At 35.3% G+C, this 14,601-nt stretch overlaps 1 protein-coding gene across 7 annotated transcripts in view; it reads right to left on the bottom strand.

Moving 5' to 3' along the window:
* ATE1 (arginyltransferase 1) overlaps positions 1–14,601 on the bottom strand; it is a 63,961-nt gene that overhangs the window by 24,605 nt on the left and 24,755 nt on the right. For all 7 annotated transcript variants that reach the window (XM_026669447.2, XM_026669414.2, XM_026669422.2 and 4 more), the window contains 2 exons: positions 9,990–10,171; positions 4,616–4,715 (listed from right to left, as the gene is read on the bottom strand). In XM_026669447.2, the coding sequence (XP_026525232.1) occupies positions 4,616–4,715; positions 9,990–10,171 (282 nt within the window). The remainder of the gene's footprint in view (positions 1–4,615; positions 4,716–9,989; positions 10,172–14,601) is intronic.

Below are 14,601 nucleotides of genomic sequence, written 5' to 3'. Positions count from 1 at the left end.
GCTGCCAGAGGCACCATGGGCCAATCCTTTGCTATTTCCAGGCTGGCCCCAAGGGGCAGATTTAAGCACCCATGGGCTGGATCTGGCCCACGGGCCTTGAGTTTGACATCCCTGCAGTAGAGAATAGCATTATTATCCGCAAAGAGTCAACAATAACATATGAGCCTTGAATGGAATATAATCCTTCCAATGTTGTAATTCTCTGACAGAGGTCAATATTATCATGTTAGAAGCTCTGACATATGCAAGTAGTCATCAGTTAACAACAGTAATTCGGACTAGACTTTCTGTCACTAAGTGATGCAGGTATTAAGCATGATTCATGTGACCACATTGCTTAGCAACAGCAATCCCAGCAGTCCCAGTTGCCATTGTTAACCGAATCCCATTAGTTGATTAGGTGGGGACCCAGCCCTATCCAAATCAATCCTGGCCTAGCCTCCCAGATCCAAGCTTTAGTAAAGTAAGGGATTGACTGCTCTTGAACTCTATCCAACCACAGCAATCTCAGCCACCTGCTACTACCACAGCTTCTACTTCAATTCCAGCGGCATTGCCACTGCCACTTTCAAGTGCTGCCCCAAGGCTTGCATTATGGCCAGCCATCCCAGAAGCACAGTCCCTTGGGAAGACAGTTTGGCATGGCTGTTTCTGTTTAGTTTTATAGTTTTAATATAGTTTTATATGTTTTTTTTTTAACTCATGATTGGGAGTCACTCAATGTTGATTAGAAGATGGGAGGCTACATCAGTTTTTGTAAATAAACAAACAAATAAAGAAATAAATTTGAGGGGAAATATGCAGTGGTCTGACTTTGGCAAGAGAAGTTATCATTATAGGGGGTTTACACTACTAACATGGGCAGCATCCTGCCCACACGCTTTTATCTTTCTTGGTGACTTCAATCTACCTCATATTAACTGGACCCTTAACAAATGTACAACTGAACCCACACATGCAACCTTCTACAAATCTGGGACTAGAACAACTAGTAACCAACAACACTAGACTTAACAACTGTCTCGATCTCATCTTCTGCAATAGTTTGAATTCAATTTACGGAATACAAATTAAAGAACCCTTTTCCAACAGTGACCACAACATGATTGACTTTTGTCTCAACATACGTCCACACAAAAATCATCACAACGATGGAATCCCCAATTATAACTTGAATATTTTTACTTGAAGTCAAAAGAGTCATCAAACTATATGTACCAATAACAACTCCCAAAACCAGAAAAAAACAAATTAGCCATAACAATAAGGAAGCTTCAATCCAAAAAGAAATCACTTTGGTGGAAAAACAAATCTGGTTACGTTGCCAACTTTAAAAGCCGATACAAAAATTTATGCCACCAGATTAAGACTGAATGCACCAATTATCACATTAAACAAGAAGAAAACCCTCTATGCACCAATGCCACCCGCGTTTCTACAATTTTGTAAACAACAAACTAAAAGACTCAAGGTCCATCCCACCCCTGAAAGGACCTAATGGTAAAGACTGCAACGATGACACTATTAAAGCCAACCTCTTTAACACATTCTTTGGCTCAGTATTTGTAAACAGCAATGGATCATGCCCAGTATTTCCTAGTCAAACAACAGACAACTACAATGATCTAATACATATCGATTTTACAGAAAACAATATTGAAAAAGCACTACACAATCTAAAACCATATTGGACCGGACAGAATATGTGCCTACTTCTTAAAAAAGCTATCCACTGCCATACCCAAACCTCTAAGCATAATCTTTGAAAAATCTTTCAGGACCATCTCCTTGCCAAAACTATGGTCACAAGTCACGGTCATCTCCATCTTTAAAAAGGAAGACCCCAGCCTAGTTGAAAATTACAGACCAATCTCTTTATGCTGCGTCAACTGTAAAATCATGGAATCAATTATTAACCAATCCATCATCCTTCACTTAGAAACAAACAACCTACTCTCTAATAAACAATTTGGTTTCAGGAAAAAACTATCATGTAATCTGCAACTCTTACATTGCAAAAACATATGGACTACACAACTTGATCAGGGCAAAGCAATAGACGCAATCTACATAGACTTCTGTAAAGCCTTTGATTCAGTGGTACACGACAAACTACTCCTAAAACTAAAATCTTACGGTATCTCTGGACACCTGCATTAACTGGATAGAAGCATTCCTGTCAAACAGACAACAAATGGATCTGACTGAAGAGTCAAAATTTTCTCATTCAGGCTTTAGAAGCTTATCCATGATTTGCAGAAGTGTATAATTAATTGTAGAGATTATGATAAATAAATACAGGTAACAAAAGGGCTAATTTCAAGGATTATTTTCCTGGTTCAAATATGCAATTGTACCTAAAGTTATGTGGTAGAATAGTTGTATATTTGAGTGTTCTCACCCACCAATAATAGGTCGTTGCTGCCACAGGACTCTGGCATTGCTAGTACATATCAATGCATGAGCCAAACAGTTTATTTTCATCTTAAATCAGCTAAAATATAAAATGCAATTATGCTGACCAAATAATCCTTCAGGAAGATACAAAGTGAAAGCTGTATTGTGTTAGGCTTGCAAAAGATTTGCAATCTTTTCAGTGCTACAATGGCAGGCGTCACAATTGTAGGTTTGAGCAGGAGATCATAGGTAAACAACATCCTGTAGGGATTCTGTTCTGCTGTGGTTTTCCATTTCTGCTTAGGCAGCAAAGCTAATTTACCGAAAAGGTTAACTAAATTCCACACTCATGAAACTATGAAGGAGCCAGGGCTCAAGAGATTAAAACTGCTAAAATTCCTTTGTACAACCTTTCAAGCTGCTGACTCTCCCAAAGCTCAAATCACCAAAATTGGTTCTCAAACTCTATCAAAAAGAATGTTCTGCTTATGACAACAGCCATCCAAAGTAATATAATAATTAATCACAACTGAATTGGCCTTTTATTTCTTTGTTAACCTTTTGGAAGCGATTCTCTGCATCTGATATCAAGCTATTTCATGACAATAACCTGGGTTTATCTGTTAAACTAATTACATTTTCTATTGTCTTTCTGCAATTCTAAATTAAGTATCTTAAAACATTCTATTGAAGTAATATGATTTTTTAAGAATGCTGAAATATATTTTCAGAAATTTTAATTCTACTATATTTAAAGTAAGCTATAATTTGTTCTAAAAATACAAAACTAATGTAAAAGTTTTGAAAAGATAAACAGTTGGTTAAACTAAAGCAATACTGGGAATGAAATTGAAATGTATTTGCATGAATACATAAAAATGCCAATAAATCTTGGAAAATGCTTGATCATAAAAATCTGGTCTGGTAGGTGTTATGCTACACTGGTTTTTAATTTTTAAAAGATACTTTAAAACTGTTCTAACTAAATAAACAAAAGTGTAAGTTACTTGGGCCTGTTTTTTGGGCACTTCTCTATTACAGGGCTATGAATTATTTCTATTAATACAAGATACTTATATTCCCAAATTTGTTCTTCAAAAAGTCAAGAAAGTATTTACATTTTATAAAATACTTTTGGTCTATTGAATCATATCAACAAAACAAAACTTAAAGGAGAAAAAGACACTAACGAAAAATTCATATTCCTGAATTAGATTGAAAACTTGCATATTATGTCATATATTTTTTAAAAACTTGGGGAAGAATATTTATGAATATGTGAATTAAAGAACAAGTAGGCAATGTGGAGCTAGTTAGATAAATAGTTTAATCTATTTAAAAAAGCATCTTCCTGCAGAGCAGGGAATCCAACAGAAATCCCTTGTATTTAACTAATAAGCTCCATGTTTCAATTCCTTACTAACATTTTATTGGTTTTAATAATTTCAGTAGAAATCAAAACTAGGAAGAACTGTATTCCAACTAACAATATTTGCCAAAAACTGGATCATCAGATCTTTACAATTACAGAAAAATATATTTGTAGATGGAAAGAATAGAGAGCCACTAAAATCCATTTTCTCAGGGCAATATTCTGTCTTGCTCAGCAGCTGCTAACCCATTTTTAAACAGCAGCGCATTTTAGCAACTAAGAAAAGCTCAGTTAACAGTAAAAGGATGTGGGTTTTTTTAGCCAAACCAAAGAGCTCTCAAAGGACATTAACACTAGCATCTGAGAAAGAAAATAAGAGTCTACACTAATAAAATAATGTAATTGCCATACTTACTTTATTCAACATTCAAATATTACTTATAAAAATATGTCCCTGTTAGATTAGGCTGAAGACCTATCAAATCCAGAATCCAAATAATTATTTTATGTATGCTGAAGGTTTAAATATGTCTGGTGTTCATTATTATTTTTTTCTTTTTCATTTGAATAGGATATCCTTATCCATTATTACGATCTCTCTTTGAAAGTTCCGTTGTGTTAAAAAAAAAAGTTTGATAGGTGGCATGGGACAACTATTTGGGAAGCATAAAGTCTATATTCTCCATTTACCCAGCACTAGCCAATTTATAGACAACTAAGCAGACAATAGTTCTCTCTTTTTAATCAAGCAAAGCAGGAAAGATTGAGAATACATAAATCTGTCCTAATTGTATTGAAAAATCAAATATCAGGCTGAATTTATATAATTAAAATTGTAAATCTTACCTTATATCGCATTTTAGGACATGAATAAATATAAAACCCCATGTAATAATAACTTAGATCAGAGGCCTGTTCATGAAGTTGCCTGGTAAAAGCAATTTCCCTGTAAAATGAAAATAATCCAAAATGTATCAAAATATAACACCAGATAAATTGTGTTCAGAAATATAAATAGATCTACAATAATAAACTAAAATAACCTAAAATTTGCTTTATGTTAAGAGCTTAATACATTTAAATAAGGGATTCTACATTTAAAACCCCAAATATTTTACTTGAAAAAAAACACAATTTGGCATGTTATCCTGGCAAGATGCTAATATGAAACTCAAATGTGAAGAAACTAATAGGAAACTTTTGAAACTTTAGAAAATAAAATAATAATAAAAGTTACTTTTATTCATAAAGCTATGGATGTGTAGCCTACCCCTTGTATTCAATAAGATTTAAGTACAATTTCAGATATTTTTTAAAATAAAACAAGATGGTTTTAAAGAACTTTTTAATTAATTACAGAAAATTATCCAAATATCTACATGTGAGCAGCAAATACTATTGTCTGCATTAACTCAATTTTCATCCCTTTTATTGACGAAAAATGTGCAGTATTTCCTTTTTTTCTTATTCAACCTGGAGGCCATTGTGCAGTTTTACCAATTACATTAGTCACTTGCAGAGAGCTGCTTTTATATTGCTTAAAAGGAAGAAAGATGTACAATTGCCAAATGCTGTCCCCTTTGTACTAGAAAGCCATTTAGCTTTCTAACCTTCATCTAAATTGTTCCAACAAACATAAAGGGTTAAAAATCTAAAATCCTCATACAGGCACTATAAAGAAATGGAGAATTGAAGAGATTATGAAAGTAAGTTGATATAAGTGGCATCTCCTAAGGGAAATAAGAATCAGCATGATAAACATGTTCTTCAATGTAAGATTGAGTGCTCAACCAATATTCCTACCAAATTCAATTCTTTATCACATTCAGGCTCAGATTATCCAGCCTCACCCTCTGCTGGAGAGAAAAGAAATGCTTGATATTTTAAAACAAAAGAAAAATTTCTGGAAAGAGATTGAGTAAGAAACGGAGGCTTTCAATATTACATCCTCTAAGGAAAGCATGGAACCTCCAAGAAGCTGGAGAAGTCTGAGAACCCTAAAGGAAAAGGTCATTTGCTTCAGAAAGAGTAACATAAAACCAGGATTTTGCTAAAAAAATATTTCTGTTTTCAACATTATGCCAAGTCTCTTTATATTTAAATTCTCTATATACATTAAGAATATATAATTACAATTTCATCCATATTACAGGTAATATGATGTAAGAAGATGTATTTTTCCCTAGAATCTTCTTGTAATGTTCTGAACTCTCTTCTTGTGATCTGTAATATTCCAGGTAGACTAGCTCCTCATCTCTTCATCAGATCAGCTCTCTACCTCCTGCTCTTCTCTTGTCTCCATTGTAATTTCTGAGCTGCTATATGCTGTGATCTGCCAAACTCTGTGATTTATCTTCCTCTTCACTGAATATTTATTTTTTTATCATTAAAGTCCAAAGGGATGGAGTAATTTCAGGAAGTTTTTATAAAGAGGTTTGATGTTAAATAGTCAGAAGCAGATACATTGACATTATTTTATTTTGAATTTTTAATCTCCTTAAGAAGTAGCATTGGGTATGAGAACCTTATTTTTTTCCCCATTATGATTAGGGGGTGGACATCAGATAAAGGCTCCTGAAAGATAAGTGGTAGCAGCACTTGATTGGTAGTTACCAACACATTCCCAAAGTAAAGGCAGGACCAATACATAATGTCCCAGAGGGTTTCATGGAAAGGAGAGCATCCCCCCTAGTTTTCATCCTAAGGGCCTTAGCAATTCTATATATGGTTTCAACAAAAGTTTAGAAAACCACAGAACTAAAAAAAGCAAGGGGAACAGCATTTTCCTTCCATACCTATGTTTATTAAATAGAAAGAATAGGAAAAAAGTGGATTTTTCATACTGATTCCAATAGACTACTTAAATTATAAAACATAGATATGTAATCTGTTATAGATTATTGTTCTTTGGTTATAAACTAGTGTTCTTCATGTTTAAAATTAAGGGAAATTTACATACAGATTTGGCATAAATTCAGTCTAAGACCCAAACTAAAATTCAGAGCAAGGAATGAGTAAATGTTTTACATAAATTCTGAATGATAAATTAGGAACCAATACTGAATGTTACACATCAAATTCACATAATAGTTTTTAACGATGCATTCTGAGTTACTGTACCATTTACAACTTCTTGTAGTATTCAAATGTAAGGTATCAATAGCTATCATATCAATACTACTATTCATTACAGATTTTTTTTTTACTGCCAGAAACACTCAGAAATGGGAATGAACCCAAACTATAAGGCATTATCATTCTAATTCTCCCTAGCAGTATTCAAACACTGAAAAGTTAAGCATTTAGATGATTTTAATAAAAAAAATCTGACTGGTAGATTGTAAACAATATCATAGTTCTTTGGCTGAGTCAATCAAACTGTTACCAAAAATAATCTTAATTACTGTTTCCCAAACACAAATTATTTCCAATTCATTTCTCATTGCCCACAAAGTAATGAATAAAAACTAATGACATTTCAGAGTGCCACAAAACTGGTTAATCTAGTTTACTATTTCTTTTGCTCTGTTTTCCTGTATTGAAAAATAACTCTTAAATTCAATGCCATTATAAATCAGAGTATGTTTTCAAGCTAATTAGAAGCGAGCACAGGAACAGAAAGCCAAATGAAGCCACAGTTAACTATAATGGCCTGGAGTGAGATATAATGAAAGTTAGCTTGATCAAACGAAAGACCATTAAATACAGCATCCTACAAAGTACTAGCTCTTTCTTAGTGCTACCATATATAGATTGGATTAGAGAAGTTTTATTCCTAATTACATGGCCTCTAACTCTGTTATAACATTGAGAAGAGGCTATTTTATTCTTTGTCAGTAAAACATCCTCAGTGTAGCCATTGAACACAGCAGTACAAGGAAGGCTACTATTGGCATGTCCAATATTATACAATATTATATACAAATTTAGTCTGGCTGAGACATTTTGGTAGACCTTTATTGAGTTCAACAGTTGTATCAAAGAAAAACAGTAACACTGAAAATCTGTGAGATGGTTTTGCAAGAGGCAAAATAATTACCCTTGGATCAAATATGATAAGGTTATGAGCTTTCAAGTATTTCTGCAAATGGAAATAGTGTCATTTCTGTTTCCAAGAATACTGTTCACAAAAAAAAAAATTCATTTGTCCCACATCATCTTTTATACACTGACCCTAGAAAAAGAAAATAAACAGATGCCATTCTGAGAGGCACAAGAAATTTAAAACTAAGCATATAGCAGGAAGGAAGATCCAAATTAAGTCATTTGATTGCTGATCAACTTAGTTAAGAATCTGCCAATCAATCTTTGACCAAACTTATTAATTTTTAAAAGTTTGCTGATATTTTAATATAGTAATTCTTCAAATGCTTAGCAAAACAACAATGCCAATGTAGCATTATGGCTCATTTAAAAATCATAGAATAAAGCTGGTAACAGCTTGTACGTATCTAATGCCCTAAGAGTTTGCTACTCCTAGCAACTTTAATTATTTGTGTGTAGCAATTCTACATAAGAATTACTAATCCTCAAATTAATTTACCCTTATATATTGATAGTTTAACAAGCTTAATTCTTAAGTAACCTAGACATAAAAGCACACTGAGCTTAGCTTAACTTTATAGTTTATAATTAAACACAGAGACACCAGGTACTCCAAATACTGCTTATCAGCAAATAATACATTCTTTCCATTAGGGGAAAAAGTATTGCAACTATTAAGTTACTAGCATTCTTTCCATTAGGGGAAAAAGTATTGCAACTATTAACAGTTACTAGCTACATTAAACAACCTGGCTACTACAACTGCCATTTATTTATTTATTTATTTATTTATTTATTTTGTTTATTGCCTAAATATCATCCAACACATCATAATTTGTTGCATCAATGATTAACCTGTGGTGTTATCTATATGGACGAACACATTTGATTTTTTTAATGAGAAACTAAAAGAAACAGAAGAACATTTTTCAAGGAAGGAAAAAAACCCCACTGCATCTGTGGAAGAAAGCTGGTGAGGAAAGTTAAGATGATAGCCACAATTATGGAAATCAAAGTCCCACCCTTTTGTATGGGTGTCAATATCATATACAAATAGAAAAGGGATTGATTTGATTCACTGGGGTAAGGCTGCCCCAGCCGTTTTATGCTTATGCAAACTGGCCTCTTACACATCTTGACACACTTTCCTGGCTTTCATCACAGCTCCTTTGCAACCTCTGTGACTTGCACCTACCTTCCCCACCCTCCCTTGCTTCTTCATGCTTTTCCCTCAACCTGTGCCTTTCACAACTTCCTTGTCCCTTTCCCAACCTCTGTCTTGCACATCCTCCTGACCTGTTAATCTTCTGCAAGCCCTCATCCTGCACACCTTTCATGACCCCTTTGCAGCTCCCTGCTCCCCCAATCCATGCCATACCTTTCTCACACCCCCTTGAGCCTTCCCTGACCTTGTTTTGGTTGTGGGAAGATGCAGGAAACTGCATCTCCATCATGTTTTCACCATAACAATCATGCATTGTCTAACTGGTCTCTCCCCTCCCACTGAGCAGAGAGCTTGCCTATACAAGTGATCTCTTCTCAGTGGTTTTTTTCTAAAGCTCCATATTTCTAAAAAATATGAAGTCCATATTAACAAGCTCACCTCAACAAACCTGATTAGTCTTTTGGCAACTGCTGCTTGTAACTGACGGGAGTTTAATCAGTTCCACAGCTTTCCTTTTTGTTTTCCTTCTAAGAAGCCCAGGGCTTGAAGCCCAGAACCCATTAGGCCAGCAGATGGGACCAGCGCATTCCCCATGTGTATTCCCCAAGTATGCCTGCTTACTCTCTTGTAATCCTTTCCTCTCCAATAAAAGTAAATACATTTTTTTCTTTCTCTCTTCTTAATTTTCCCAGTGTTGGAGTGAGCATTTCAAAGGCTAGGGGAGTAAGGGAAAAGTGCTCTTAGTTGAATTCAAGAAACCTTCCCTGCCATTTGGGCTCATCCAGCTGCTTGAAGTTGTATCCACCTGTCACTGTAAAGCAAAGGAAAGCTGAAGTAAATCTGTAAGCACAGTCACTAGGACATTATTTTCCATTTTGCAGCTATATCACTTAGCCACTGATTTGTGGATGCCAATTGTGGTCATTAAATGCATTGGAAATGTCATTAGATTAGATTAGACTTGAACACTTTTAAGTGCAAAAATATGACAAGAATCTTGTATCTCCTTACCTTAAAGCAGAATAGACACCCAAAGACAAAGAAGAAAAATCAGGATCATAGTAGAGATACACGGAAGATACACACTTCGGAAGGATGTCAATTACACCGACAGCAATTAGTTTTCCCGCAAGCCAATATTGCTGGTGAAAAGAACCATAGCCACAATCTGGACCATTTGGTAAATGTTCTGCCTAGGAAATTAAGATCAGGATAGAAGGATCTTGTTTTTATTCAGCATGACTTTTTAAAATTGGTGTTAGCAAGTAGGGGGTGGGAAAGATTTATCACACAACAAAACAATCATACTTAAAAATGCTAATACTCTGGAAAACACATAAATACATATTGAGAAAAAGACTCCTAATCAATAACAAAGGCTACAGTGAGTTCTTTCAAAGAACCGGCATTATGGCTTAGTGCAGTATATGAATCAATTTATGGCCTTTTTTTTGCTACTTTTCAATTGTTTTAAAAAATTAATATTCAAAGCAATCACCTTGAATAATCACCTGCAATTAATAATGTATATCTCTCAAATGTACTAAGGTTGGGTTTGATGGTTTAAATCAGGGTTGTCAAATTGGATTTCTTTGAGGGACGGATCAGCATTGTAGTTGACAACCCCTGGCACCCCTTGATGACTCTAACATTGTAAATCCAATTTATATAATAATTATGCTTATGTAAATTGCTTTGAGTCTACTGTGATTTAATCAATGTTGAAAATTCAGTATGCTCATTTAATTAATTGAATTTAATTATATTCAAATAATTTTAATTTTCTTAGCTTCAAGTTGTCTCCAAATAATGATTAGACTTTTTCAGAAACCATACTTCAGGGAGATATATAGAGGTATACTTGTTGTACCTACATGCTCCTCCTTAAAAATACACCTCAGGAAAATATGTGTTTATCCCAAAGCAGCTTGCAATCCAGGAAAATGAATTTACAATAATCTTTTAATTTATTGTGCCAAATAAACTAGTTGAAGAGAAGAGATGCCGACACTAAACCATCAGACAACTCCTGGGAATCACACTCACCGCTCTCTAATCTGGGGTATCTGGATGTGGCTCTTCTTCACTTAGACAGTTATGCTACTTCCACTGTTCTTATATGAGATGCCCCTCTACTTAGAATCTGGGTGTATCAGAATAAGACATCTCTCTTCCATAGGAACCAACTTTTAAGTAGATGGCTCCAATTTTAACCAGGGTTAACAGATCTAAGTTGTCTTGGATTATTCAGTGCTAGATAGTAATGCCCATTACTAGAGTAGAAAAATGATTCTTTTTTTTAAAAAAGGTATCAAAATAAAGATTGGAGAGAATTTAGCTGTAACAAGTTCCATAAGGTTGAGATCGGTCCCAAAGCTAGCACTCAGAAATCTGTAAGTAGTCTGAGGAAACAAAGAGGTAAGAATTGCAGAATTGGAACAGATTAAAAAAAAACAGCCACCACTGAGCCAACAGCACATAAAAGAAATAAATGATCCCTCACATGACTAAATGAACCCTGACAACTGTACTAGTTCCAGTTCCCCTGGGGATTTTTAGGCACAAACACATGAAATCCTTTTCTCCAGATTCTTGCTTCTTGCAGACCTCCAACTAAGACACAATGAGAATAAAAAAAAAACCTCAAATTCTCCTTTGAATTCCTCTATCCTGCCATTATTACTCATTGTAGAGAGTCACTGTCTTTAGAGAGCCTTTAAGAACCATCAGCAAAGCCATTCTAACTTTTAAAAATCCAATTACGCTTAGATACTATTCTATCCAAAAAATCATTTATTTATTAAAGCCAGGCAATACCTTTACAATTTAAATTATATCTGATTAAGTTACTAGGGGCAGTTAGGCTATTGAGTCCAACTCATAGAGTCTAACTCCATACTTAGCAAAGTAGTCCAAATTAAGGCATCTCCAACAAACGGGTGGTAAATATTTGTTTGAGTGCATCCAACTAATTGATGAGCTCACCACTTTTTCTTGGGAATTGGTTCCACTGTCAAACTGCTTTTAACATTAGAAAAATTTCCCTAACATTCAACTGAAATCTGCCTTTCTATAACTCTTTAAGACTTGCAAAAATTGTTTGTTTCAGAATCTAGAGCAACCATTCAGTCAGCCAATTTGGTGGAAAGCAAAACTTCAAACATTCTGATTGAGGTTTCATATAAAATAAAATCTGGACAGGGAATGTAGAGCAAGGCTGTAATGTGTTTCCAGTGCAGTATATGCCAGCAGCTTACCCACAACCAATATTCCAAGCAGCTTTTTCCTCTTCCTTCAGCAACTATCAACTGATTCAGCACAGTATATACAATATTCTCAGCCCCTTTCCTCCCTACTCTTAGTTACTGACATAAACATATCCTACCAAGCCACTGTCCTCAATCCTTCCAACACTTTCCTTTCCTCCACTAATATTAGGTGGCTTCTGTCTTTCCTTTGATATTATTGTCCTTTGGTCTCCTATTAAAGTCTGTTTTCATCTCGATCAGAAGTGTCAAACTGGTGGTCCACGGGCCAGATGCGTCACACACAGGCCATGACCACCCCAACTCCACAAAGGGGAAAAATGTCACAATACGTCACGTGACTGCAATGTAATGCCGTGAGCCTGACATCTATACTCTAGCCCAATATTCTAGCAAACCTTTTTGTTGTGGTGTGCTGAAAGCATGTGCACGCATGCAGTAGTGCGCGTACATGCCGGCACTAATAATGCAATGCGCCCCCTGCGCACGCATGCGCAACACACACATAACCTTTCCTGCCTTGCGCATGTGCGCGCTCCCAGCTGGTTTTCAGGCCATTTGAGGCCTATTTCGGCCTCCCAGAGGCTTGAGGGAAGCCTCTGCAGCCTTTAGAGGCCGAAAAAAGGCCTGTTTCATCACTAAATGGGCCCATTTTTTGACCTCCCAAGGCTGCAGAGGCTTCCCTCAAGCTTCTGGGAGGCTGAAAAAGGCCTCAAACGGGTCAAAAACCAGCTGGGAGGCACACGCATGCACAATGCAGATTAGTTTGGCTGGGGCTCGTGTCCCCGCGTGCCATAGGTTTGTCATCACGGCTCTAGCCTGTCTTAACTAAAATCTTGAATGCAACTTCTAAGAAATTATGAAGAATGTACTTCCAAGGCTACAATACATAGCATATTATCCACTTGATAATATGTACTTGTTTAAAATTATTTTTGACCAGGTTTTATTTAAATTGAAGAAAGGAGGACAGTAAAAATACCCTTCAGTTAATTAATATTTTGAATTTTTCCTGTCTCATAAAAATTGGTACAACTGAACATGACAAACAATGTTAATGTATGTGGAACTACCCTGAGTGTCAAAATGTAAAATGATTAGAAGTCAATATATTCCATTAAAGGTAAGAAAACTAATCTGTTGAAATATAATTCCAAGAATTATTTATATTTTGGGTTTCCCCACGATGTCCGCAAAGTCTTCTGGGTTACCGACAACTAAAAACAATGATCCTTGCAGGGAATGCAGTAAGAAAATAGGGTGTATATAAAGGAGGCTCAAATTAACATTTTGATGCTGTACTTCCCGAAGTCTTCAAATCTGCTTTTGTGTTTGGGCATATGCGTGCATGTATTATACTGAAAAAGAAGGAGATATACCCTTTTTAACTGGCATGTAGTTTTTCTAAAGTTTTTATGGCCTTGAATATGCAATCCTTTTTAGAGTTGTCTAATTAGAAACATATGCAAGCAGTGCCACACAAAAGTCAATTCAAGATTCATAAGTTAAAAATACACATAGAGCAAAATATAAATAAGCAACCATACAGACATACAAAGGAAGGAAAATAATAAGGATCTACTGTTTTACTTGACATGGTGATAAAAATCTTTTTCTATTAAGTCTAATGATTCTGACTGGCCTTCATAGTTTGGAGAAAAGTTTTTTAAAAAGGTAACTGTAAATCCAGTAAAGGAAAACAACAAACTGTTCACACATGGCTTCATTCAAAATGCAACATCTCAAATTACTGGTGCAATTACTGTAACTTGACAATTTCATTATACTCATGTGGTAGTTAACTCTTTAAGGTCTGAAAAAAAAGTTTTTTTAACCACTAGATATTAAGTCATCAGGAGCCTTCACCTTAAACTAGCATTAACTCTCCAGGCTGGGCTTTCTGTTTTCAAGAAGCAAAATACAATGTTGAAACTGTTAGCCTTATCTGATTTATACATTTGGGGTTTCTTTAAAAAGAAAAGAAAAGTGCTCAAGCATAAGAATGCTTTTAGGTTCTGCTTGTGAACTCCAGATTTATCTTTTGCAAAACAGAATAAAAATTATTCTTTTTTCTTTGCTGTGTAAATGCCTCCATGTATTTTGGTCACAACATTGTAAAAGCAGATACAATACTTTTTAAACAGAGTCCACAACTTGCCCCCAAAGCAGATTCAGACACCCTTTTAACGCCTGGAGAATTGCACTTTAGTATTTTTGGCTGCTTAGATACTGTCCTTGATGGAGTAATCTCTCTCTCTCTCTCTCTCTCTCTCTCTCTCTTTCTCTCTCTCTCTCTCTCCTCCCTCCCTCCCTCCCCCACCCCTCCCATTCCTCCTACCCCTGCCCTCTCCCCCTCT

Source organism: Notechis scutatus, chromosome 4 (assembly GCF_049901735.1).
Source record: "Notechis scutatus isolate UNSWTSFEM ecotype Mainland chromosome 4, rNotScu1.2, whole genome shotgun sequence".
Taxonomy (NCBI): domain Eukaryota; kingdom Metazoa; phylum Chordata; class Lepidosauria; order Squamata; family Elapidae; genus Notechis; species Notechis scutatus.
This window is presented reverse-complemented; position numbering and strand designations above follow the sequence as displayed.